Source organism: Hetaerina americana, unplaced genomic scaffold, assembly GCF_022747635.1.
Source record: "Hetaerina americana unplaced genomic scaffold, ioHetAmer1.1.p SCAF_7, whole genome shotgun sequence".
Classification (NCBI taxonomy): Eukaryota; Metazoa; Arthropoda; class Insecta; order Odonata; family Calopterygidae; genus Hetaerina; species Hetaerina americana.
In genome coordinates, this window is record NW_027287316.1 from 53339715 (window position 1) to 53366743 (window position 27029).

The following is a 27029-nucleotide window of genomic DNA, read 5'->3' on the forward strand; positions in this document are numbered from 1 at the left end:
TGAATATGGGTCATGTTAGAACACCAGCTTTTAACGAAAAATTGAATTGCTACTGACGGATGGTTGTTCGTATTCGGAACGGTAAAACACAAAACGTTTTTTCGAAAGAAATTTTTGGCCAAACTAGTTTGATGTGATCGTGAATTGTGCGCGGGAAGAATTAGTAGCCAATTCCATGATAGCTGTCTCCATAGCATCGTAAGGAAAACGTACTTTTCCAAAGAATGTAGAGAACTTTTCCTCATAATTTAGTGAAAGTCGTGCCTTCCAATGTTTTGGATACATTCAACTGCCACGAAGAGAATCCTGAAACCGTGAAGTCTACCACTACTGAAGTCAATTTCTCTAATTTTATCTGTATGGTGTAATGTAATGACAGGTAAAGTGTTGCGATCCCCTACAGTCTTCAAAGATTCTCAACTGAAAGGAGACATATTCTCTAATGACTTTATTAATATTATATTACGGCCATGGGAAAATATTTCCCTTAGGTGTTTCTTATTTTCTCCTAATAATTACCTTGTAGTTTTCTACTTTTCTTGAAAGGATCCTTTCAAGAAACCCGAGCCACTAAAATACGAGTAACTCCACGGCACTTATCAAAATCTTTTTCAAATACATTTAGGATTTTTTTAACACTATCTATTTCGTAAATTAATACTTTCTACAATGTGTCAGTGATACTCTCCAAGAATCCTAAATGTGGCCTCACCAATATGAACTGTCACCTCCCCTTTGCTTTCTTCATTGCATTTTCCTTCAACTTGTCCAATTAAGCCATTTTTTGCTAGACGGATCCGCATATCATTTTAACGCGTGCCCCAGTAGTGAGGGTAATTCTGAGCTCCATGTCCCGTCCATGACCAGTCCCGAATCATGTAATTCAATCATAATATTCCAAGCATAATTTCGTTTTTCTCATTTCTTTTAATCCAAAAGCCCATTGCACACATTTGCTAAAATTTCAATCCTCATTCTCCACTGCCTTAATCGCGAGAGAGTATAGAATTAACTACGAAAATATTAGTACTCTCTAAATTTCTGTCCGTGGTACATAATTATTTTGCTAGAAATGTAATCTCTAAGTATTCGGTGAAAACGATGGCAAAGATCTTCAGTGACAACTGACTTTTCCAAAAGAACATAACATTCAAAAAGGCACCTTCAACACAGTCATTACTTGGGCATTTTCATTTCCCTCTATTATCATAGAGTAGTTTCCAATCCCTCTATCGCATCTGCTTCTTCCCCTCTCCTTCACTTAATACCACGTAAGATATTGAACTCCTCCTCCAATAGTACTCTATTTCAGTAAATTTTAGATTTTGAGGAACATAAAATTAACTCTTATGAAAATTTTGCTGTGACATTATCGTGTCTCTGGAGGTCACGGAGGAGAATTACGGACATGATAGTGGGTATTTGGTATCGTATTGTAACGCAATTGGTATCGTAAAACATGTTATATTTCTAATCTTAAGACTGAAGCGTCATCGTTTACACATCATGGAGTTGTGCCCATTGTCTATTAGCTAGAGTTACAGTAAACGCTAGCTGAATGCCACCAATAATAAGTATCGGCAAACACGAAATTAAAGTTTTCTGTCGATAATGGAGAATAGCATTCACGTACCAAGCAGGCCTTAATCAAAATTCTGAATTAGGTATGAAGAAAATAATCCTTGAATCCTTGCACCGAACGAAAAGGAAAGAAACCTTAATTTTTCGTGCAGGAAGTGCGTGGCATGGTAAATAGGCACAGAACATGGTTTCACTACTTCAAGCCCGCGTATGATGACTGGTGGTACCCTTGCAAAGCAAGACACCATCACTACAGCCCAACTTACCGCTCTCAAAAAAGTCTTACGTCATTCTCGGACGTCCCGCCATCAAATAAAAAGTGAACACCACCTATTGAGTCATTTTTCACCATTATGAATGTGTAATAGGGATTAGATAGGATTTCAGAAAGGGGCGTAGTGAGCCGAAGAACCCATTCCTTAAAGTCTTCCTTATTCTACAGAGTACTGGACTTAAATTTATATCCATAAGAAATGAAATGTCATGTAAAATCCGTCACAACCAAGTTCAGAATACAAAAAAAACCATCATAAGAAGCCGATTACCTCATAAGATCTCGCAAAATTTATTAGTTCATTTAATTAGAGGTCAACCAGTTACCCGTAGATTTTCAAAGATTATTCGAAATTCATCCTAAAATAAAGAATCCGTGATCGTGATTATTCCCGAATGAATTCGTATGCCTCGTCAGAGAGAACAATATGAACCTTGATAAAACTAATTATAACGCTAATTTCAGTTGGAGATGCCATTTAAAACAAAAGTATTAATATATTATCAACTACAATTCAGTACGATAGGTATAGGATGAAAATAAATGTAAATAAACAAAGAATATGCGTTTTTTTATAAAAAGAGGGAGGCTAAGTTAAACGTTAAAATTGGAGGGCAAGAACAAGAGTAGATGGAACACTTTACTTATCTCGAAAGTGTTTTGGACTACTCGTCAAATGGTCAAAGTAGTAGGGACGTAGAGAAAAATTGCATAAGGTCAGGAAACTTACACAAGAAGAGAATTTTTGACAAGGGCGTTGAGTAAGGTTGTTGAGAAACGGCTCGTTAACAGTTTGATGTGGAGCGTGGTTTTGTACGGCGCGGAAGTATGGTCAATGAAGTAGGATATTAGGGCTTTTGAAATGTGGGTGTGGAGAAGATGAAATAAACGGACAGGAAAACAAACGAGGAAGTGCTAGGTATGCTGGGGGATGAGAGGGGATAAATCCAAAGAGGAGGGTTGGGAGAAATCCAAAGGAGGCAGGAAAGATGGGTGCTGAACATATTGATTGGCTGTAGGATGTTGAAGACTGATATAGGTTAGAATATTAGGCTAGCGAGGACGGCGCAGGAATAGGAGAGCGATGTTGAAAAGAATGAAGGGAGGAGGGAAGTATGCGGAATTGGAGAGGGACTTATTCTGGTGTTGGATGTTAGCTTGTATTTCGTCAGGAGAGGCAAGGAAATCGTCGCTGTGCCGTTTGGTAGCTTGTGTCCATCAAAATAATAATAGACTGGGAGTATTTACAATTATTGGGAATAATTAATATACGATAATATTATTTTTCAAGCTCCATGGCTTAGAGGATATTAAAACGTTCATAGAACTAACTGAAAGTTAAAACCTTTTAAACAGACTTCACTCGTCTCGATCTGATATGCTCGAACGAATTGTCGAATGGCTTAACTAATAAGCAATTTGAATGAAATTCTTTAATGGGGACTAAACTATATTTTCCAACTAGCATTTTCGGCATGTACATTCAAAAGCAATAAAAATCCTCAATGCTCACCCTCAGGTAAATATTGAGAGCAGAAGAGACATCTTGTATCTTTATCATGACGAAGTCTGAAATTGTGAGGCCAAACACATTTATGAGAATGCGAGCTGCTTCATTTGAGCCTCTTAAATGCAAGTCCCCAGTCTCGAGATAGAAATATAGTCGGGAGAATGGAACAAAGTCAGTTCTCCACCAAAAAGTGGAAGCTGAAAAAGTCCTCGCTTCATTGCATGAGCAGAAACGGATGCGCTCTTTGAACTTCCATTTCCCTCGGCCTTCGCTCGGCGCGTGTTTCAATGCGAAGTGGCACGCCGTTAGAAGCGCCTAGGGAAGTAATTACATGCGATCTCCCCCAAAGCCACCCCTCCGTCAACAAACTGGAACGCTTTGATCAGATTCCCTCCGGCCCCCGCGACCCCTCCCGATGCTCGAGTCGTGAAAAAAGTAATTAGGCAGGAAGTCTCAAAAGATGTGGACAGCGACTGCACTTCCAAACAAACCGACCAGGAAGCCTTTGAAGATGTGGAGGATCGTAACTCCCTCGCAAATGGCACCGCTTTAGCTATTTCTGGATCTTGATTATCGTGTTTTTACTTTTTAGAATTTTTTATAAACATACGCCTTCGCAATTGTAACAGATCATGTAGAAATTTATTTTGAGTTATTTTAAAGACAGTTATAAATAAATCCTTTCGCGTAACAAGTACACGTTACCGATCTCAATCCAAATCCATACAAAATCCACGCGATAAACACGGAGAAGCCCACACCTTTCCTAGATACTATCGGCCAAAGCCATCTTATGACGGATTCGTAGTTTCGCGGCAGCTGACTTTACCTCGCAGATGTCGAGGGAACCATAATTTGCCTTTTGAATGCACGTTCACGCCCTTCCTTCTCGCTTCTTTTTGATGGTATTTCTTAGGCTGAGAGTTCACTTAGCTTCGAAAAAACATTGGAAGTTCACAAACTCTTAATATTGCAGCACGTTATCTACATCTGTAGGAAGATTCCAAGGATTTATCTTATCTAACGGCTCCACCGTTAGAGGTATATAGGTAAATAATGCTCCGATTAACGCAATTACACAGCCGTGAATATGTACATGATTGGAAATAAAATGAATGCATTTTGTTTCTTTCAATCATTTAGTGCGATAATTTTCGAGGTTTCATGGAGCAACTCTGGGATACAGTTCAGGATTAAAGGTAAGCATAAAAACCTACAAAAATGGCTATTTTCTTTGAGTGAGAGCAGGAGCAGCAAACCAAATCAGGCGTCTGTTTTGACCCGGCGGTGGAAAGAGGTGATTCCCTCCCCTATCTATGCACTTCACTCTTTGAATCGGAGTGGGATATTTCGGCGAATGCATCATTCCAGAATTTGAACGCTAATAATACTTCTGAGGATAAAACAGCTTATAAATTTTTTGTGGAGAATCCAAAAAGTATTCTCTTCCCAATTTGTCGCAGGATTTGCGTTTGAAATCTAAATTATTAATTAAACAAGGAACAACAGTTTTAATAACCTTAAAAACATGTTTGTTGACAAATATGTTGAGTGCTCATACCACATAGAGACGGCTCAAAGATTACAGAGTGAGAAAACTGAGGAAACATTTATCGATTTGGGAGGAGTAAGGTAAATGGAATTTGAAGAATCAGACGGTATTTATTACATTTAAAATCAGGAATGGGGGGAACTGCACCCAATTAAGCCAGAATTGCTTGCCTACCTCGCGTTCTAGAACACTTCCCTGATTATTTGTGAGGTATTTCAAAATTAAAGGTATTTGTAAAAGCATCTAATTCAGAAATCAGACAAGAAGAAGGTCGTTCGTAAAGGCAGGCAATTTTCATCTTGCGAAAAAGAAATTACGGATTATTCGAAAATCTATGACGAGCAAAAATAGAGGTAATGAGGCTACAGAACAAAGACAAATAATTAAATGGGTCCATCTATAACTCCCGTATTCAGCGCCATGTGATTCCTCCAGAAACCGAATTCATCCAAGATATGCGAACTTTCGAGATTAAATTAAAAACGCGCAACATTTCAGAATCTTCCAGGAAAACTGCAGGCAGGCACCAAAAGAAACATGCGAATCTAATGTATAAATTTAACGTACCGCACGGCTTACTAGAAAGTGATCTCTACCCTCAAATATCAAACCAATATTTTGATTTATTTCCTTTTTCATATCAACACTTTATGCGTTACGATATATGAAGATATCAATATAGAATTAAAAAATGTCCTTCGAGCCACCTGAATATGACGCCAATGCGTCAATAATTATTAATATATGCTATTTCTATTGATATCTCACATGATTCTACAGGTTCTACAGGCTCACAGGATTCTGTATGTCACATAATTCCTTCGGAAAAATTTCTTAAGAAATATGATCGATTATTAATGCACACGGAAATATGATCATGAACATCTGACTGAAAAATTGTACATGCATAATGTAGATGCTACCACAAGGCGACCGGCGCTTTTCAGTAAAGGACCTAAATCAATCGTGTAAGATAAATAACAAAATTACAACAGAATGAGCAACGATCAAATGAAGAGGAAGACGTAAGCGTTGGAGCAGACAGAAGTTATCCTCGTATTCAGCAACTCTGATAAACGCGTAGCTTCAATAAAAAACTCAGCCTCGTTATATACCTCTGCATGATAAACCTAATCCGTAATTAGTCTGTTCCATTGACAGTACCCCATTTGACCAAAAGTAGGGTCCGAATAAAATAATAATTCAATTTGGAATAGCAAGTTTTTCAACCACCCGCATGATAAAATAATATCAACCAACTAATGAGGAGGGTGAGAATAAACCAACGGGAGATGCGGGGAAAAGGTAACCAAAAACTGCTTACTAATGTCATTTGTAAAACTACCTGACATCGATGCCAATGAAGTGTTTGCCAAGCAGGCTACGCATCTCTTTGTTTGCACAATTTTTCAACTTAATGCAGATCGACTGCACACTATCTAAAGAGGTTAGTTAGCCAGTATAAAATTTCATCGAGTTCGGTCCAGCAGTTCACATAATGCAACTCTGGCTGACAGATGGACGGTAGGCTTTCGCGAACGCGATGTGCAACGGAAGCGATGGCATTCCTTAGATAAGCATATAAATGGCGGTAGTCCCGTAATTCGGCAGACAGAAACCAGTTCGCCCTGTTGCCTATTCTATACTGCATTAGACGCTTTAATGCTAGGGGTACTAACAAGAGATGCGGTTGACAACTATGAATATCATCCATCAGTCCTCGCCTCTCCGTACAGTGAGACCCGTAAGATATTATCTTCTTAGGCCCACAGGCATATCGAATTCCGTAACCGTCATTACGGGACACAGAAAGGTGAAGCTATCGGGCTTGAAAATCCCACAGCAATAATGAAAACGCTAGCGTTCAAGAGTAAATTGCATTGTGCGTAGTGAAAACGTTCTTAAGTGGAGGGTGACAGGTGAGACATTTTGTAACCTACAACAACGTGAAAACTATTTTTTATAATATATCATGACAAGTTCAAAAAAGAAAGTGTATTGATGGGTGGATGAAAACATTTACGAGACTTCAATAATCTTGGCATGCACGTTTATGAATTTTAGCTTTCGGCGCTAAATTTTCCAAGGCTAGTTTCTGTACAGGAAATATGCGATGTGGTATCGGGTAGTTTTCTGTCGAAAAACCCGAAGTTCATTTCGACGCTAAGCTGTAATTCTGTGCAATGCGTGTACTCCGCTTAATGTTACATTATGAAAAGGATTTGGCGCATATGGTATTTAAAAAAAATATTTTAGTACCCCGCAAGTGTGTGGCCACGTAAAGCATCAAAGAGCTTAGCATATATGTGAGAAAAAGTTTTAATTTGGATTCACCATCAAATTTGTGAACACAATCTCTTTGAATTAACAACGAATGCCTACGTTTCAGGAGAAAAGGGCCAAGTACGAGCTTGTACTTGCACATTCTAATTGTGTGTCTCACATCTCGCTGACCTAGAAGAAAATGCATAAAACAATTTTCAGAAACCTACGACAGGGTGTGCCAGAGCATCACCCCTTGCGCTGCTACTTTCATGGCTTACGCCCGAACACAGTTTCAGCGGTACTCAGGAAATACGCATATGATGATTGGGCCGAGTATTTCAATACCTTTCAAGAATATAAGGGAATCGGCATCCTAATTCAGGGGCGGCGGAAAGGTTTTCAGAGTATACACAATGGTGTGCCCGTTCCTTGCGAAAAGGGAAGAGTGTGGGACCACCCAATTTTCCCATCTTTTCGGCGAATGGTACGGGATTTTGCAGATGTAAACTAACATTAAAGAACCAGTTACACAAAAGAATACTTAAAATAAAATAGACAATTTTAATTACATGACAAGTTGAACGCTATTTACCAAAGAATATTTGTAATATCGTTCGGGATTGTTGAGATGAAATGCGAAATTAAACGGCAGAACATTAATAAAAAATCTCCGCACATAAGTAGGAAAGAAAACTTAAGAAAGAAATCAATGCTTACTTCTATAAATTCCAAAAGAAACTCTTAAGTGAAACCCCGTCTCCTAGCGTCATAACTGCGCCTACTACCCTTTTATATTATTAAATAACTTCTGACTTTTTACAATAACTCTAAAATCGCTGCTACTGATAATCATACATAAAAGGTCAATCAATCATTTACGCCAGGGTTGGTCCTGCATCTGGTAAACAAAAAATGCCGAAAAATAACGGTGAAACAATCGGCAAAATGCCGTTTAAAACACCGCCGTTGGCTAGACATGCGTACCGTAATCTGAAGGCCCCTCATGGAAATAATGAATTTGAGCATTAATTTTTTTCACTTTTGGGGACGATACTGAGAATCAACGGTACCAAGTCTCGTCAGACAAAATACCACTCTCTCTGCCGGTATCCACATACAGAAAATTGTGCTAAATCTCCGTCAATAACGCACGCAATAAAATCTCAATTGCTGAATAGCGCCCGCACTGCTGTACCACAAGTATGGAATTAATTGGCGATTGATGCACAATAAAATGACAAACACAATAGAGAGCGAGGCGGTGATTTAATAGTGGCTAAGGGCACAATTAAGTATTCACCTTAATTGAAACCGCCTAATATGAGACCAAACAGTTAAATAAATGCAAACGTGAACACTCGCTGGTACAAATGTCCCGCGACAGTGACGATAAATCGGCGACACGAATTGTACCTTCGCTTAATTATTACTGGAAGAAGTACTGAAAGCAGTTACAATTTGGGTTGAAAGACTAGCAGTCCCATCATTGCCAGTGTGAGGCCAAGTTAGGCGTAGGCATTGAGTTGTACTCTGTTCTAGAAACTGAGAACACCTAGAACCCTATGATGGAAGAGGGTTTAGAACGATGGTTCTTCCTTTCCAGGTTATTCGGAATATTTCCTGCTATGACTCGAAAAATTACTACAAATCACAACTTTACATTTAATTAGAATATTGGTTTTTAAATAAATTTTAGCATGACATTTGTCCCGGAAATATGCTCCAGGTGGGCTGGCACCAAACTCGTGCAATCGCCCAACACTTTTTAAAGTGATACATTCCTACACGCACAATCTTCTCTGCGACCATCTCTGGTTTGTATTAGAACATATTTCTCGTTCAGAAACTGCAATATGGTCTTTCTACATTAAGTTACGTTAACTACGCACAACCTGAATACAACAAGCAAAGTACTCTCATAAGTTCCTTCTGAAAGAAATTAATGTGGAAGAGGCAAAGGGGGCTCCAAGATTAAAGGGTGGGCATCCATTTCTGGGCCTTAAAATTCACTATCACAAAATGTGACAGAATAGTAAGTTGTAATAGATATGCAAATGAGAAAAATTTATGACTAGGTAAATCAATAAACTCAAGCTCTAATTACAAGCAATGCATAGAGGTTTAATCGCCAATTACGTTACTAATTTTCCAATAAAATTTGAATATTTTATTTGCATTTTTTTCTGCATAAAAATGGGCCCCAGCACAAATAATCAAAGGACTTCTGCTACAGCTAACGTTCTTCAGATGAAAGAATGATGCAAAGTACCTACATATGGCGAAGGTGAAGTGGACTGCACCCAACCTCTTCTCGGCTCTCAAGGCCAATATGAAAATGATTTAATTTACATATCTATCTAGGTTTAAGAGTTAATAAAAATTGTATTTTCAATTCATGAACATTATCATAAAATTAATTAAGCCTATTTTAATAGCATGGGTACTCCATTTTCTTTTCTTCCCCTCTGTAGAGAGATTTTCAAACCAATCCTGGCTCATCATTAGGTTCTTCTATGCCAAACCATTAATAAATTACATGTATGCTCAAATTGGAGTTTAAACCTGTGACCCTTTGGTTGACAGGCAGGTATACCACCCACTGGACTAACCTGGCAAACCAATTATCCTAAATTACCTATGCACAAATATGGGAGGACTCATTTTCATGATGGTTACTATTGTAACATAAATGCATGAAAATTATACGTCTGTATTACTACCCACAACTACTACTATATGTGAGTCAGTTACATAATAATAACCATAAAAAATATTAGTTAAGATTAATTTTTTTAGGAAACACACAGTTTACCATTAAAACTATGGACACTAAAGGATTGCTGGCAAAATTGTGACCAGCATACTTTTTCAGAACACTTAGGAGATAAGAAGGAATTAAGTTCCACAACTTGCAGTATCACCAATGACAACCACAAGAATATAACAAAGTAGCGGCTATCAGATTATTGCATTAAAACACACATTTTTTCCTTTACTTTGGTAATAGTAGAATTTAAATGCCTTATTTATAAACAACTAAATCAAATCCATATGATAGTATAGAATTGTTTTTTGAATAACCAAAATATATATGTGTAGTGAATGCCTTTCTGCTATTCCTACAACACAAACTTAAGAGAAAATAGCAAATGGAGTTACGTATAACATTTCATTCGCCATAAGAAGAGAGGCCATAAAAGAGAAAGGATAATTACTTTGAACATCAAATTATTCATTATGAAGAATTGATGGACTATTGTATGGTAGGAGGAGGGCATACATGCATAGTGGAACCAGCTAAAATTGCAACTTTACTCTAGATATATGACACAAGAAACTATGCATTGGGGGATATCCTAACTGCTAACTTATTTGTTCAATGTTTAATTAATATCAGGACCCTGAAGCAGCAAAGAATATGCATTTTACGATAATTGCCACACACATTTAATTCCAGGAATTTGCAATTGGAATTTATTGCCTAGCCACCATGCTTTATGTCAACGTAGACCTTATGAAAAAATTAACTGCACCCACTACTTCCAATCAACATAAAAGTTTATTTAGTCGCTAATATCGGAAAAATTGTGAGAACTCTTGTTTTTTGTAATTATAAATCAATTTTAGATATGAAACTGCAAAACTTCAGCGATTGTAAATACAATAGATATGAACATATATCAATTGCAAATTAACATCTATAGTCAATAAACACAACTTATATCGCGATTAACCACAAACATTAACTCAACTAGAGCACTGTTCCTTTTCAGTCATACAGGAAAAAAATATTAGGAATTATAAATTTCACCCTTGTAATAGGAATTTATGGTTTTAAATTACATTTTATACCATGAAAGTCAATATTAGAAGCCAAAATCTTATTTTACTGGATATTTCAGGGGTTTCATCATATATTAAAAGACACAATGTCCTACATTCCACAATCTACTCTCTGCATTTATAATCCCTAAAATTTTCCTGCTGAAATTCCTATGCACTGTAAATATTCACTAAACCAATGATCCTTAAACAATGACATTCACTCCACACATTGATAAGTTAACAGAAAAACCATTTTAAAAAGTCATCCCACTTTAACATAATCCTACTTTCTCAAGATACAAATTCACAGACTGCTTTATAAACAACAATTATTAAATTAAGGTGTTCTATTAAAAATAGGAAATTTGTTAACATTTGCACAAGATTTCAGATAAAAATCAACATAATTATCTCAAGTATGTTTAGCTGCACTTGAGGAAAATTGGCCAGTTATTTGCCAAGTGCAGGCTCATAACTTTGAGAACATCAATATTGCAAATAACAATATCCCAAACCTATTTAAATACTGAATGGAAAACAAACTTATTACTACACAGTATATCATGAAAGAATATTACCAGAAAATGCAATGCACAGTGGTATTCCTTTCAAAACTCACAACCTATAATTGAATTTTAAAAAGATGACTAAGCTCAAATTTCTTGCTTATATGACATCCCAAGCTAGTTGCAACTCATTGCTAAGTCACAGCCAGTTTATTTTAGATGGATATTCATGGGAGTCAATGACAAATGTCCCCCGATTTTCCTTTCCTTATTTTTATTACCTACTTTAAATGTATTCAATACTTTTAGCTATCAACATACCAACATGGTTGGTTGACACTTATACAGTAATCACTTTAAATTATCACGTTGTCATTTTGGCAGTATATCATGATTCCAACAACAACTGCTATGCTTAAAACTAGAGGACATTTGAGGCTTCTTATTATTTTCTGATATGATTTTTTATTAATATCCTCTTTGGCCCTATAGTAACCACTTACAACTTACATAGCACTCACCTGTGGAATAATTCCTTCAAAAAATTCTATAGTATTCATGATTGAGCAATAAAAATATGACATAATTATAAATATCTTCTAGACGGATGCCATTGTCTTGCTTATTTACATCATTATAAAATATTTCAGTATGACCTTTTAAGAAAAATAGAATCATTCATTTACATAAAGTGATATGCCTCTGGGGTTATTACAGAAAAAATAAGCATCACAACATAAATTGATACCAGCACATAAGCTACATCTTACAGAAAAGAAACCATATCCCTTTGTTTGAATGATTCGTAGGTTCAGAGAATTATCTGCCTCGTGCTACGAGTAGTCCACAACTCTTATGTGAATACCCCTTTCTGATTTTTTAGGGTTGTCAACCCAATTTTCTTCTTTGTTCTCACAGCTGTGCTCTTGCCTGTGTTAAATGAAATAAATCAATGTTAAAAAAATTTTATCCATATGACAATTTGAAAAGGATATAAATTTAGGCGGTGTTCTGTGAATGCAAATCAATTGGTACATTAACTACTTTTCAAGGTGAATTCTCATGTTTCAACATTTAAATGAGTTTAATTTCTTAAATCAGTGAAACAAAAACTTGTCATTAACCATGCAAAACAAAAAATACATACGCACTTTTTTTGTTCATTTCTCTAGTACATTATAAATGATATTAAAATATTGTTACATAATTTCTGGCACTTTTCATATTTATGAGTGATTCAAGCAAAGGCTCCTGAACAATCAGTGAGCTTCAATGAATATGCAGAGAACAGTCTTACAAAGTAAAACTTAAGCCTGCTACAATCAAATGCTTCACAATTCTTTGAATGTGAAAGAACTTTCAAATTTGAAAAAGAATGGAGAGTTCCAAACTGAAATTTGAAGACTTAATGATAAATTATATATAATTAATAAGAAAGTTAATCAGGATCACACGAATACAGATCCTATCTGATATCTGACCTCATTAGAATGAGTCATTCCATGTCACTTCAGATTTGCATTGACCCTCGCCCTCTCAAAATTTTATGTAAATCACAGCATTTGCTGATATTGTTGAAAGAAATAGTGACTGATGCAATTCACAATTACAGAAATAACACCAGAGCAATTACCATTATTCAAAGAGGAAATGTTAAAGAACACATATGTGTTTTCATGACCTCAATGATAATATCAAAATCAGTGTAAAATGATGTTGGATCTCTTTCCATCAAAATTTTATGCAATATATAATTATGGCCACTTACAGTTTTGAAAACAAATTTTTGCTTAAACATATTAACATTGAAAATTTCAATGCTTACAATTTCAAGGGCCCCTAAATTAAATAACCCTAATGTTTACATAACTTATTATAAAGAGCATCATATGAACTCTTTGGAGGATTTTTCAATTCAAGAAGGATAAATGTTTTAAAATAATTTTTCGGCAGCGTTTTTCTTTCAGAATACATTTACTTATGACAATATCTCTTTGAGTAGAATCAGCGTAATAAGACTACTATTAGTTCTTTTTCGATTAAAATGTAGCGCCAAATATAACTATGGTCTATCGAAGTTTTTAAAGAATTATGTATTGAAATATGCTAATTTCTAATTTCAAAGTTTTAAATGTTTGAACTTTTAAAGTAGCGCATCTTCATTAAATTTCTTTGATGTTCCGTTTTCTGCAAAACGAAGTTAAGAGCCTACGGCTAAAATAGAATAATCATAAAATTTGCCAATGAAAAGAAAATTGTACTATATTTTAAGAAATATAAGCTCAAGTTTCTCTGATAAAAAGGCACACGTTGCCAGCCGTTTTATAGTCAGCTTTGGATGATTAAACATGCATAATATAAAAATACACCCAAAATAACTTACACAATGTTTAGGATACATTAAACAACTTTTCATTGGGAAAGTCGTCCTCTCACAATTTAATTACCACACGCATAGCCGCCTGTTTGGGCACTGCTGAATCAAAGAGAAAAGTAGAAGACAAAAACTTTCTCTCCCTTGAATTGCACATTCTCGTCTCTAATTTGCAGCACTTGTTTTAGTTAAACTGCTACTTCAACTACCTGGATGTTTCTGTAAAACCGCCATTTTGAAAAACGGCTATCAATGAGTCGTTTTTTAGATTTTTGCCAAACGCTCCGAATTGTAAAATTTCAATGTTTCAAAAAGGCCATTATGTTCCAGGATTTTCATCAAAATCCGAGCAGTCAAGGGTCAATTATATCCGAAGAGGGGTGGAATGACCCATTAGTTTTCTAAAGGCGAGTTAACTCATTACGTGAATGTTGCCAAGTCAGAAATTAGAATCTCACAGAAAATATCGCAAAATTATCTAACTATACATAAAAAAGTATATTTCTAAGCTTTCAATAATTTAAGGAAAAAATTGGAATACTCACAATCACACATGCAAGTAGTACTTACGTAGTGTTTTGAGCACTTTTTCTCTTTTTCCCATTTCCACTTTCTTTATCCACAGATTTTTTTACCAGAAAATTACTCAGATATTGAAAATCACTAGGCTCTTCATCTTCTTTCAAACATGTGGCATCCTGGAATCGATAAATAAATATTGTTAGCCTTAATAACCGGCCCTCAAATCTACTCTAAATTTTCTATTGCATTTTTGCGACATGAGTACATATATAATGGTCAAACAAAAAAGCTTGCATTAATTTTAACTTAGCATTCTAGTTCTCTAAAAGGAGTTGTAGTTCTATGTATGTACCTACTTGGATATAGATCATTTTCACAAAGTTAAGCCTTAAGCTACTAGGTTTATTACTGTTTTTATTATTAATTTTGATTTCCAAGTCATTTAATAAATTGAGTACTTAATACTGGGAGTACATTTTCAATTTAAAATTCATGAATTCCCTGAAAATCTTAAATTGACAAGTTTTCTTGGGATAAAAAATACATAAATTACTTATCTTATTTATTTCCATGGAAACAGTAGATACAAACAATCATTATACATCTTCAGCGATAGCAATAATTGGATATTTAAGGCCTTCAGTAATATTAATAAAGATGGATACCCTAGTACTCTCCAGTTAAGGCAAATGCCATGAAAATTACCGTGAACTTTCGGAAATTTTTAATTTTTGACACGAAACGGTTTGTGGAGATGAGAAATTATGAAGAGTGGTAAAAGAAAGGTTTCAATAATACCAAATTTAGCCTAATCCATCAGCGATACTATTTAAAGTTTTTTAAAATCATTTCTTGTTTAACAACATGAGATATTCCATAAACTAATTACCTTCCACAATAAAACTCTTCGCAAATCGAAACGAAACCATCAAAATTTGAAAATCAGTCAGGATATTAAATGTGCAAAAATTACCTTCGTTGGTAAAAAACTTTTATTTACCTTGACTGAAACATTTACATGACTCAAAAGCGGGAACATAATGCAGCAGTTGTTTCACATTCTCACTTTAGTTTAATGTAAATTGAAACGAAATAAATATTTTGAAATGTTGTATTTTCTCTCGGTTGAAGTTCCGAAAATATAGTTCGAGAATTTTGTTTTTTTCTTAGAACACAACCAACAGAATTGTTCAAATTAGCAGTGCGCCAAGAACGAGTTATTTCACTATTCATCTGTTTCAATTTCCCAGGGAGATGACCAGTGTTTCCTGTCTAATTTTTGAAAACCGTTTATTTAATAAAGTACATCAAAACGTGCACGGAGAATAAAGACCGGGAATTAACTAGTATGCAAAATAATTTCAAAGGCAAAGAATTTTCTGGAAAATTATAGCTATGTTCGTGCGTCGCGGTTATTTACGTACATAACCACAGTAATTAACGACATTGCCGCGGTTATTTTCCAAGTCCCATTAAGTTTGTGCCATAAACACACCAGACACTAGTCTTCGTGAAGCTTACTGGATGCTAGAGCATTCACAACAAGAGCATCAGTTTTGAGGTTAGGATTCCAGCTTTATACAGAAATGAATACTCTCACAACCACCGAAATCCCGGTGGCTCAAAACATTCAATTATATATTCTATCTTTCAAAACCTGCTAAGCCTCTGATATAAACGGAAATATGCAATTTTATATTTAGAGGTGAAGAATAATTCCATATACAACTCGAGAAGTACAAAAATGTCTATTTAACCAACAAATATATCGAATCACCTAAAAATTATTATATTAGTGATTTTGATATTAAAATGGCCAATTTTTATTTCAAACAAACACTTGCATGGATACATAATTTTGAAATCTCATTACGAAGATAGTAAGTTAGTTCGAAGTTTGGAAGATAATTTTCAAATACGGCTAGATAAAGGCACAATAGAAAATATGGAGATATTCTGCAGACTTGAAAAACAGGATCAATAATGATAAAAGACTATTAGCAGGAATCTACCAGGTAGAATAGGTTTTTGATGGACCCTAACACTGCACACCACTGAATTTCTAAGCACTGATTATGATGACACAAAATATCCTAAATCCCATACTACACATTAAAATAAATTATTCTTTACCTCTAAACACCTTCTTTCTCCCCTTTAACTCCATTCAAATGTCTCTTATTTTCCTCTCCCTGCCTCACATTTCCATACATTCTCTCTTCTATAACTGTCTTCATCATCCATTTGTCTATCCTTTGCCTACTGGTGTTTCTTCTGCAACCACTCGTCCTGCCTTCCAATTTCTCCATACAGCCACGTCTTCCCTATCAAGTCTTAATCTACTTCCAAATTTTGCTTTCCTTCCATCTATTTTACTTCTAAATTCTTCTTCAAACTCACTTCTCAAATGCCATCATATATGGCCATTCTCTTGACTCAAAGATCAGGTTTTCAAGCCGTACTAAACTAGTATTTTCTTCACAATTTTATTTGAGGGTGGCAGTCATCTTTGAAAAGCTTCTTTGCCTAATGCAATTCCTCTTTTAAACTTCTCATTATTTTACCCACCCACTAAAACTTCCAAATAAATAACTGTTCTCCTTCTTCTAGTTTTTCCCGCAACTTAACTGTTTATATTATTTCTAGAATTTATTGATATCTCATTATTTTCTCTTTATCATCATAGATCCTTGTCCCACAACTATAACACAATCTGTAATACACTAAGTGATGATCTTTTAACATGTTCAACCTGGCGTGCAATTTCCTATGCATGCCCTGGTGGCGGCAGGGTGCCACAGCATATTCAATATCTGGCGGAGTTAGAAAATGGAAAAAAATAATTTTTTACATCACGTACTCATGGATTACTAATGAAGCCCAGGAGCCAAGATTTCCCCATCTGCTGGCATGACCCACGATGGGCACGTCTAGCAATGTTATTTTTTCCCAGTCTACACTAAATTGAGGGGGATCAAGTGGTACCAAAACACGAATTCCTAACTCAGACTGTCTGAAATTAATAGAATTTGCGATTCTTTGCTTTCAAAGGAATACTATATATACTCAAGCCTGCATCATTCACTGCTATTTCTGGCCATTCCCCAAATCCAAATGAATACACATTGACCTTCTTGTGTCATTGTTTTTAGACGGCAGTTAGACTTTGTACTGCATTCTGTTGTAACTGTATAGCTATACAAAGTTATTAGCTTTGCCTACCCAAAGGCTACACATTTTTATCATTTTATATTCTAGTAAAAGAGAGAATACATCAGAAAAGGGACATGCACACGACATAGTGATGAGGCTCATGAATGGACTCTTATATGAAGGTCGCATATTATATATGAACACTTGTGTTCCTGTGCATGCACAGGAACACAAGTGTTCATCTAGCTAAAGAGTTATTAGAGAAAAACACATACCTGTGTGGTAAAGTATGCGCCAACAGGAAATTTTTACCAGAGGCCACAAAAATCAAACTAACAAGGGGTGACATATTAGGCTTACAAAATTCAGACAGAATAAAATTTATGAAATGGACAGACAAGAGGCCTGCAATTATTTTGACAACATGCAAAACACACCATTGCACTTCAGTTGACATCAACACAATCATTAGAAAACCAGTTACTGTTATACTGCTGATGTGTATTTACCCCCAGCCACACACCCTAGTTGTGGCTTGCAGGTACTAAAATATATTTTTTATTAAGTAATATACTGGTTAAGGTAGGTTTTGGATGGAAACAACTACGCTCTTCCTAAATCTTTACCTAACCATAATTTATTTCAAAAGAAGATATCTTCCTGAATTCCCCGACAATTTCCATGCCAACCTTCATCTTTTGTGGTGTCTAAGCCAAGGGTTGGTGATGATTAACAACCCCTGTCTCCGGCAGAATTCTATTCCTTTCTCCCCATAGTCATTAATTGTACTTAAACTGTAGTCCCCTACCTCACTACCATCACGTTCCAATCCCCCATCATTATCAAATGTTTCTCTTCAGGAACTTCTATGATTATGTCCTCTTGCTGACCATAAATGTTATCATCTTCTTCATCCCTATGCTTACATGATACCTGAACAATGACCAAGCTCATAGGTTCTGCTTTTACGACTAGTTACATTCACAGTCACATGCCTTATGTTTCCTATGCTTGTGATAGAAGATAAAAGTACAAGGTATTATGAAGGCCTGAAGAGAATGGCAGTTGAAAAGGACACATTGAAGGCATTAAAAAAACCATTCCCAGTATTTATAACCTAAAATGTACATTTGGGAATCCCAGTTTTGCTGTGATATATAACACTGAATTAGAACAAGAAATCAACCCGTAACAAAACCAACAGAGAGTGAACACAGGACAGTTAAGACTTCTTTAATGATGAAATAGGTGTAATATTGGTAAATTTTCAACTTTAATGAATGAATTTCTTAGTTATAAAATGTAACCAAGGGATAAAATTCATAATTTTAGGCTTGACTTTGTAAAACGGAATCCATCACGAAAAGGAAAAAACGCAGCATTGATAATTACACTTGCTATTTTAACGTTACGATCTGGGTTTTAATACATAGATCATCATTAGGTAAGATTAAAACAATCAGTGGAATTAACAAAGCTACATTTTTTCTTTGCATAACCAATGGAATTCATGTCACAATATCATTTGATCTGAAAATTCAATTCAACCGTTAAAAAAACCTGGTCTTAGGAGGGTTCACTAATTTTTCCAATAGATTTTGGTTCATTCTTGACCAAGTGAAAAAAATGTAAGGAGCAATATATGAAAAGCTCAAGAGGAATAATTGTATAATATATATTCCAATGAACTGTGTATAGATAGGGTATGACTACATTTGCAATAAATTACACATCTCAAATGAAAATACTAAGTTTTAAATTACCAAGTTGAATATAATATCGGTTCTGAGGGTCACAAAAGATCACAAAAAGAGAAATTCTACTAGTTAAATATTTATAAAGACCTAGGTTTCACTTGCTACAGCATCATCAGGACCTTATGACGCTGTAATAAACAGGTGATATTTATATTCCACACTATCGCCTGAATACTCAGAATAGGCTGATACTCTAAGTAATTTTAACATGAGCTAATTCCTTTAGACAAATTCAAAGAACTGCAGGATATGCCTTGAATGTAACTTTAATGTCACAAAAGATCACAAAAAGAGAAATTCTACTAGTTAAATATTTATAAAGACCTAGGTTTCACTTGCTACAGCATCATCAGGACCTTATGACGCTGTAATAAACAGGTGATATTTATATTCCACACTATCGCCTGAATACTCAGAATAGGCTGATACTCTAAGTAATTTTAACATGAGCTAATTCCTTTAGACAAATTCAAAGAACTGCAGGATATGCCTTGAATGTAACTTTAATGAAGTCATCCACTAATTTGCACCGAAATGCAATTTCAAAGTGTAAGAATCATTCACCTTGACCAGGATTCAAACCCAAATCCCTCAACATCCAGCTGAGTGCTTTAATCAGTTAAGCTACCAAGGACTCCTCTTACACTTTGAAAATGTAGAGGTTTTAAAGGAACAAGATGTTGTGATGATATACCATACATATAATGTCAACTGTATTTGTAGTCGTACGCACTGCACCACAGTAAACTAGGTTAAAGCTAACATTTAAACAGAGGTTTAGACAAATTCAAAGAATTATAGTAGATGCCTTGACAGAAACTTCCACTAACGAGCACCAAAATTAAAAAATTTCAAGGGGTAAATATAATTTGCCCCTAAGCCCTAAATCATCAGTGTAAGAGGATGCCTCGGTAACTTAACTGGCAAAAGCACTTGTCCAGATATCGAAGGATCCTGGTTCGAATTTCAACCAAGACAAAGGATTTTTACAATTTGAAAACTCTGCAATTCCTTTTTGGAATTTTGATACTTATTTCAAAATTCCCGTGGTAATCTGTTTAACAGAAAATGTAATTAATTTCACGTCTGTGATCAGTGGGATTTAAACCTACTTGTGATAATTAATAGACACATTACCATGCATATGCAATGTCATTTTACCTCAAAGGCTATAACACAGTGACACCTCAAACTTAGGTTTTTGAGGGGACTGGTGAAAATATTTTTAACTGATGTTTATATGACATTGAGATTGGAGGAAAATATTATAAAAGTATAGATGTTTTTATGTGTTATGAATTAATATATTACAAGATTATATAATAAAATAATGAGCTATTAGTTCATCAATGGCAATGAACACTGATTCAGTCAACGTTCAAATATCTGAGGCAAACAGGCCACTGACTGGTGCTCGTCTGTCTCATCATGTGGCCTGGAAAGTTGATGTCCTGATTTTAAAAGAAAAAACTTCCCCTGGAAACACAGAAAGCATATCTCCTCACAAAGCTTATTGGAGTGGGATGATTACTTTTTAAATTGACAATCATACATTCTTAAGGATCAATTTATTAGGGAGATAGATTCCAGTACAGATAGATACAAATACTCATTCTTTCCCCGAACAATCAGAAATCATAATAGTAAGAAACCGAAGTCACTTTAGAAATATTAAAAACATTGAATTTACAAGTCGGAGCAAAGTTAAACACTGCAAAGATGTTAGGTATACTTTCAGGTGCATGTGTATGTTAGTTGGTAGTTTGAGTGTTTGCATGAGTGTGGGGTGTAAGTGTTCATGCATGAATGTATGCCATGAAATTAAGAATACAAAGTAACTTTCCACTGTCCTTTATTAGCGTACAACCGGTTTCAATGCTCAAGCGTCATCATCAGGTACCTGATGATGACGCTTGAGCGTTGAAACCGGTTGTACGCTAATAAAGGACAGTGGAAAGTTACTTTGTATTCTTAATTTCATTAAAATGAATTTCCACAAGGTTGAGCCAGAAACAATTGAATGTATGCCATGTTTTTTTTGTGGATGTATGATTTTGTGGTTTTTACATGCAGTTTTTTCTTCTTTTCTAAATTACGGGTGGTGTCCTAACACCCCCCACCACACGCCCTTGCGGAGGTTTGCGGGGTATTGAGTAGATGTAGATGTAGATTAACAAAAACTAATTTCTATGATTCAATATGGTTATTGTTAACATAAAAACTTATTGTTATGAATGAAACTTCACATACGCTACAAAAATATCGGGTTGTCATTTCTGTGGGGAGGTTAAAATTATAATTAAATTCTAGTTTAGTTAGGAATGTAAATTTGAGGTTTTCATTACATTCATATTTACATAGTGACCAATCTGGACCACAAAACCCCAAAATATGCACAGTACAAGCATATGACTCTGAAGTATCACAGTCTTTTACTTATTGATGAAGTATTGAATGAACACTTGCTTATCAACTCAATAAACAATGTAAGGCGCATTAACATATAAATTCATTGCTGATGCTTCATATGACCTTTAGCTGCAAGTTAATATTTAAACTGCTTACCTTTACTGCAATTATATCTCCATCTGAAAGATTTGACAAATAGTGCTGTGTGCTCTTGGAGGAGGTAGGGCTTTTATTGGAAGATTTCTTTTTAGGCCATCCTGTGGGCTGAAAAGGAAAATATTGAAATTAAATGTGCTCATTTTTTATAACACTAGACACACTATCATGACAATATATTTTGATACATTACTATTGTACATGTATTTACAATAGCTCGTCAAAACCTTGATATGGGGCGTACTTATGTACGGCACTGAAACATTGTCACTGAAGCAGGAGGATAGATGTAAATTGGAGTCTTTTGAAATGTGGGTGTGGAGAAGGATGGAGAAGGTGAAAAGGACCAAAAGGAAAACAAATGAGGAAGTACTAGGTATGGTGAGCGAGGAGACGGGTTTGTTGGGAGAAATCCTATGGAGGCAGGAAAAATGGATGAAGGGCATATTGATCGGCAGTGGGATATTGGAGACTGTAATTAAGGGAGAATGTTAGGCAAACGAGAAAGGGCAGGACCAGGATATGGATGTTGGACGGTGTGAAGGGAGGAAGGAAGTACGCAGAGATGAAGGACGACTTGATGTGGAGTAGGCTGCTGATTGTGTTTTGCTAGGAGTCACAAAATATTAATTTTGTAATTGAGTCCATCCAAAACTTACCTTAACCGGTAGATTACTTCATTATAATAATATTTGCAATAGGCACTTGGTTACATACAACAAACTAATCATGATATATTTCATAATGCTAGTCTGCAGTCAAAAATTTATGAAATGCATGACATAACTTTAAAATTTTCACCACCGTTAAAGCACTCTGAAAACATACTACACATTAAAATAAGTATTATGAAGGAATATTTAATGCAAAGGTGTTTTCCTTTGCATTTAGGTAGGTGTACAATATGGTAAAGTAACTGTGATTACTGTCATACCTTAACATTTCCGGATTTGTTCACTATAAACGAAGGAGTACCCAAATATACCTAGAATAGCGCTGCTGTTGGAGGAGCTTACATAGTACGCATTTCTTCTCCTAGGTAAGTATAGCACAACTTGCTGAGGTCTTATGAGTTCTAGGAAAGCATTGCTGTAGTCTTGGAAGTTCAAGGTGAATCACAATTATTCCTTTTATAACAGTAGTTTTGCTTGCTCCTCGTTTCTCGCCATGGCAAATTTAAGTGCTGCTGTGAACTTATGCTCCTTGCTTGGGAAAAATGCCGCAGAATCTGTTGTGATGTTAAAAACAGCTTACAAGGCTTGTGCTATTGGAAAAATTTAAGTGCACCAATGGTTTTCTAGTTACAAAGAAGGTGAAAACTCACTTGATGACAAACCTCATTCAGAACATCTGTCAACTTCTAGAATTGACAAAAATGCTGAAAAAGTTCGGGCTTGAAAACCAACTATGGATTATTGAAGAGATTAGTAAGTTATCTGGAAAAACATGGAGCTCGGTTCAGTGAATTTCGTCAGAAAATTAGAAGATGAGAAGGGTCACCGAAATATTCGTGCCTCAGGTCCTGACTAAATAGCAAAAAGACAATGGAAATAAACATGCCATGCATTGAATGACCATCTCCCAACTGACCAAGATTTTTCTCCAAGGTCATTACTGGTGACAAGTCATGGTGCTACGGTTACAACCCTGAAACTAAACCAGTCAAGTAATGGTAGTTTTAGGGGAGGCGACCGACAGCTGAGGTCATTTGTGCCATTAGGGATGGAGAGGTAAGGATGATGGGTGGAGAGAAACCCGGCATCAGCATTAGCCTACTCTTTACGAAAGGCACCAAGGGGTCCACAGCTCAACATCCCATCCGACGGACGTCGTATTCACTCAAAGTGCCCTCCACAAAGCACCTCAAGTGGGATTGGGATACCACTGAAAAGTATCTTCCACCTCTGGAAATCGAACCCGGGCCTTCTGGGTGGGGAGCCAGTACGTTAGCCACAGCAGAATCCCCATCCCCAAACAACAGTCAAGCCAGCGGAAAGTTCATAGTCACCTCAACAAAAAAAAAGCTCGTTAAGCGAAATCAAACCTTAAGATGATGCTCATTTGTTTTTCCGATGTGAGAGGAATGGTGAATTCTGAATTTGTCCCTCCAGGTCAGACTGTTAATCAGGCTTTTATTTGGAGAATCTAAAAATATTGCGTAACAGTGCATGACAGAATAAGGCTCAATTTGAGAGAAATGAAAGACTAGTTTCTCCACCCTGACAATGCAATGGCTCATGCAGCCATTTCAACCTTCCAGCTTTTAGCCAAAACACAACATGACTCCCTTGCTCCAAGCCCCTTACTCACCTGACTATCCTCCATGCGATTTCTTCTTGTTGCCTCAAATGAAGAGGGACATGAAAGGACAATGTTTTGATGACACAGAAGCGGTAAAGAAAAAAACCAAGGCAGGAGCTGCCGGGCACCAAAACAGATATAGTTTGAAAAATGTTTCAAGAAATGGAATCACTGAGTGGACAAATATATTAAGTGTAATGGAGAGTACTTTGAAGGTGATAGTTGTTTTGTAAAAAAATTAAATACATAGTATAAAAAAAATAATTCAGGTTATTTTTGGGTACCCCCTCGTACATGTCTTGTGAAAAGCTTTTCGAGATTTGTTCAATTTTATCTAGCTTTTCAAAATTACTATGACTTTGTGAATACTTGAAAACACCTTTTCTTTATCTACTCTCTCCTATTCCATTTTTGAAGAAGTCTATGGATATGCATATCTAAAACAAAACCACTTATCCATTCCCCATATTTTACATTTAATCCTACTATCTTATATAATAACATTACTTACTCCATGAGCTATCACCTTTTCACCAAAAGTTACCTTGCACTTATTAATCTTATTTGAATGTGGTTGATATGACACCAATTAAATAGCTCAAATAGGTTTGACTGCCATTCTTTCATATTATCACGGTAATTAATGGGATGAAAGATCTGGAGTTGACATACAGAAAAAAGATGAAGTTTGGATTAAGTGAGGGCCCGAAATCATTAATGAATCAAATAATGGTATAAGTAGTAATTTAGTTTTTAGGTTCCTTGATGACTGATGTCATTTGCACCTACAACAGAATAGGCCTTATGCGTATGCAAGATGTTTTGAATTAGAATTTTGCAAGGATTGTCTAGGCGAGAAATTTTATTTTATCCTAAAGAAAAAATATGCATGACACTGTATAATTGAGTTTTACATACTTTACCAAATGCCAGGTGATAAAAATCTTTTTCGGTCATCACAACAAGTTAGCATAAATCCCTATGGATGAGACATATTCATAAGGTAAGGGCCGTTTGCTTATATTTAAATATTGGTGCTGCAGAACAGTTTTACTCCTCCAGCACCGTCTACTGATTCATTGAAGAGCTATAGCAGAATTTGTTTTGTTTCAGAAGTCGTTTCCTTGTCCGTGCATGCAAACAACAATGTCCGCGACAATCGTTCATCCCGCCAGCTGTGAAGTGCGTTCTGTCATACGATTCTCGTATGCAAAAGGATTGTCGGCTGCTGAAATTCATCGGGAGTTATGCCTAGTTTATAGCCCAACAGTTATGAGCGAAGGAAAGGTTAGACAATGGTGCCGGGATTTTAAAAATGGACGAACAAATGTCCATGACGAAGAGTGAAGTGGCAGGCCCAGTATTCTGACTGATGAAATTGCTTTGTAAGTGGAACAAAAACTGCAATGCGATTGTCGCTAATGGCCCGCCTGAACAATTTCCTCAACTTGTACACACTACAGTCTACAATATTGTCACGGAAAACCTTGGATAGCACAATTTGTGTGCAAGGTAGGTACCGCAAATGCTCACCAACCACCACAAAGAGTAAAGAATGTCCAGTGGACGAGAGTTTTTGGGCCCTCCACCCCCACCGTACAGTCCTGACCTTGCACCTAGCGACTACCTCCTCTTCTTGCACCTGAAACAGTGGCTTGGTAGACAACGTTTCGAAACCGAAGAGGAACTCAAGAACGGTGTTGTCAATTGGTTCAACTCTAAGGCGGCGAGCTTCTATGCAGAGGGGTTAAAAGTAGCTGGTGTAGCAGCACGAAAAATGCTTAGAAGTGAACGGCGATTATCTAGAGAAGTGAAGTAGGTTTGTAGCTAACTAAAAGTGCCAATAAAATGTGTTTCATATGAGTATATTTTTTCCTGAGACCAAACGGCCCTTACTTTATGATCGTGCCTCGTATATTCATACTGCCCACACTCCATAGGTACATTACTAATCAATATGCATTACTTAGTATTTACAGAAACCAGAATTGATTCAAAATGGCCCTCACTATTGATGTGCCCTTACTACAAATTAAACTAAAAAGTGACAGGAGTACTCACACATTCTGTCCCTTCTTGGTATGCTTCATGGAAGACTAACCAATCTCTTTTATAGGAGAGATACTTGGCAATGATGACATTGCGGTGAAATAAGCCTAGTTTTGAACAGACAGCCCTCTTGAAATTTGAAAGCAGGTCGAATTCACTGCATTCATTCTCTTCCGTCTCTGGGCTAATCTCAACTTGTGCAGATGAAGGGCTAAGTGAACCGGAAGGACTGCTGCTCCTAGGGTTACTAGGGGTCTCGGAAGACTGTCCATTAGACACCTCACCATTTTCACAAATAACATTCACTATGTTTGTATTAATTGACCCTGTTGACACATCAACACTACTTGATTGTTTGTTTCTTTCAACAGTGCGGACTGAATTGTTCCAAATTAATTCTGTTGAAATTGGGAAGTCCATAGTAGAGGGGGTTTGATGGCACAATTCCAGAATCACATCATTAGACCTGAGATAGAGAAACACAAAACAAAAGTTGAAATGCACGGTTTCAGCAGAGATACTCAGTAATGATTACAGGTATCATATGCCATTGACATAAAGGATATGGAAAGTGCCTAAAACACATAAGAAAGGAAATAGCAGTTACAAGCAAAACTCCACTTGATATTAAGCAAGAGTATCTATTCTTGTTGAAGAAGCTACTTAGTAGGTAAGTCATTTTCTTTTAAATGCATATATGCAAATACTATTTGCATTTATGGCAATTTCTTATGCACACAGTAAATTACAGTATATTTCAAACACTTAATTTGTCAGAGAAGTCTAATGGGACAA

The 27029-nt window shown here is 36.0% G+C and overlaps 1 protein-coding gene across 1 annotated transcript in view; it reads right to left on the bottom strand.

Moving 5' to 3' along the window:
• Positions 1–10371: 10371 nt before the first annotated feature.
• LOC139696511 (ubiquitin carboxyl-terminal hydrolase 40-like) overlaps positions 10372–27029 on the bottom strand; it is a 49606-nt gene continuing 32948 nt past the window's right edge. The window contains exons 18-21 of the mRNA XM_071595301.1: positions 26247–26700; positions 21885–21992; positions 14458–14585; positions 10372–12443 (exon numbers count right to left, since the gene is read on the bottom strand). Coding sequence (XP_071451402.1) covers positions 12347–12443; positions 14458–14585; positions 21885–21992; positions 26247–26700 — 787 coding nt within the window. The 3' untranslated portion in view covers positions 10372–12346. The remainder of the gene's footprint in view (positions 12444–14457; positions 14586–21884; positions 21993–26246; positions 26701–27029) is intronic.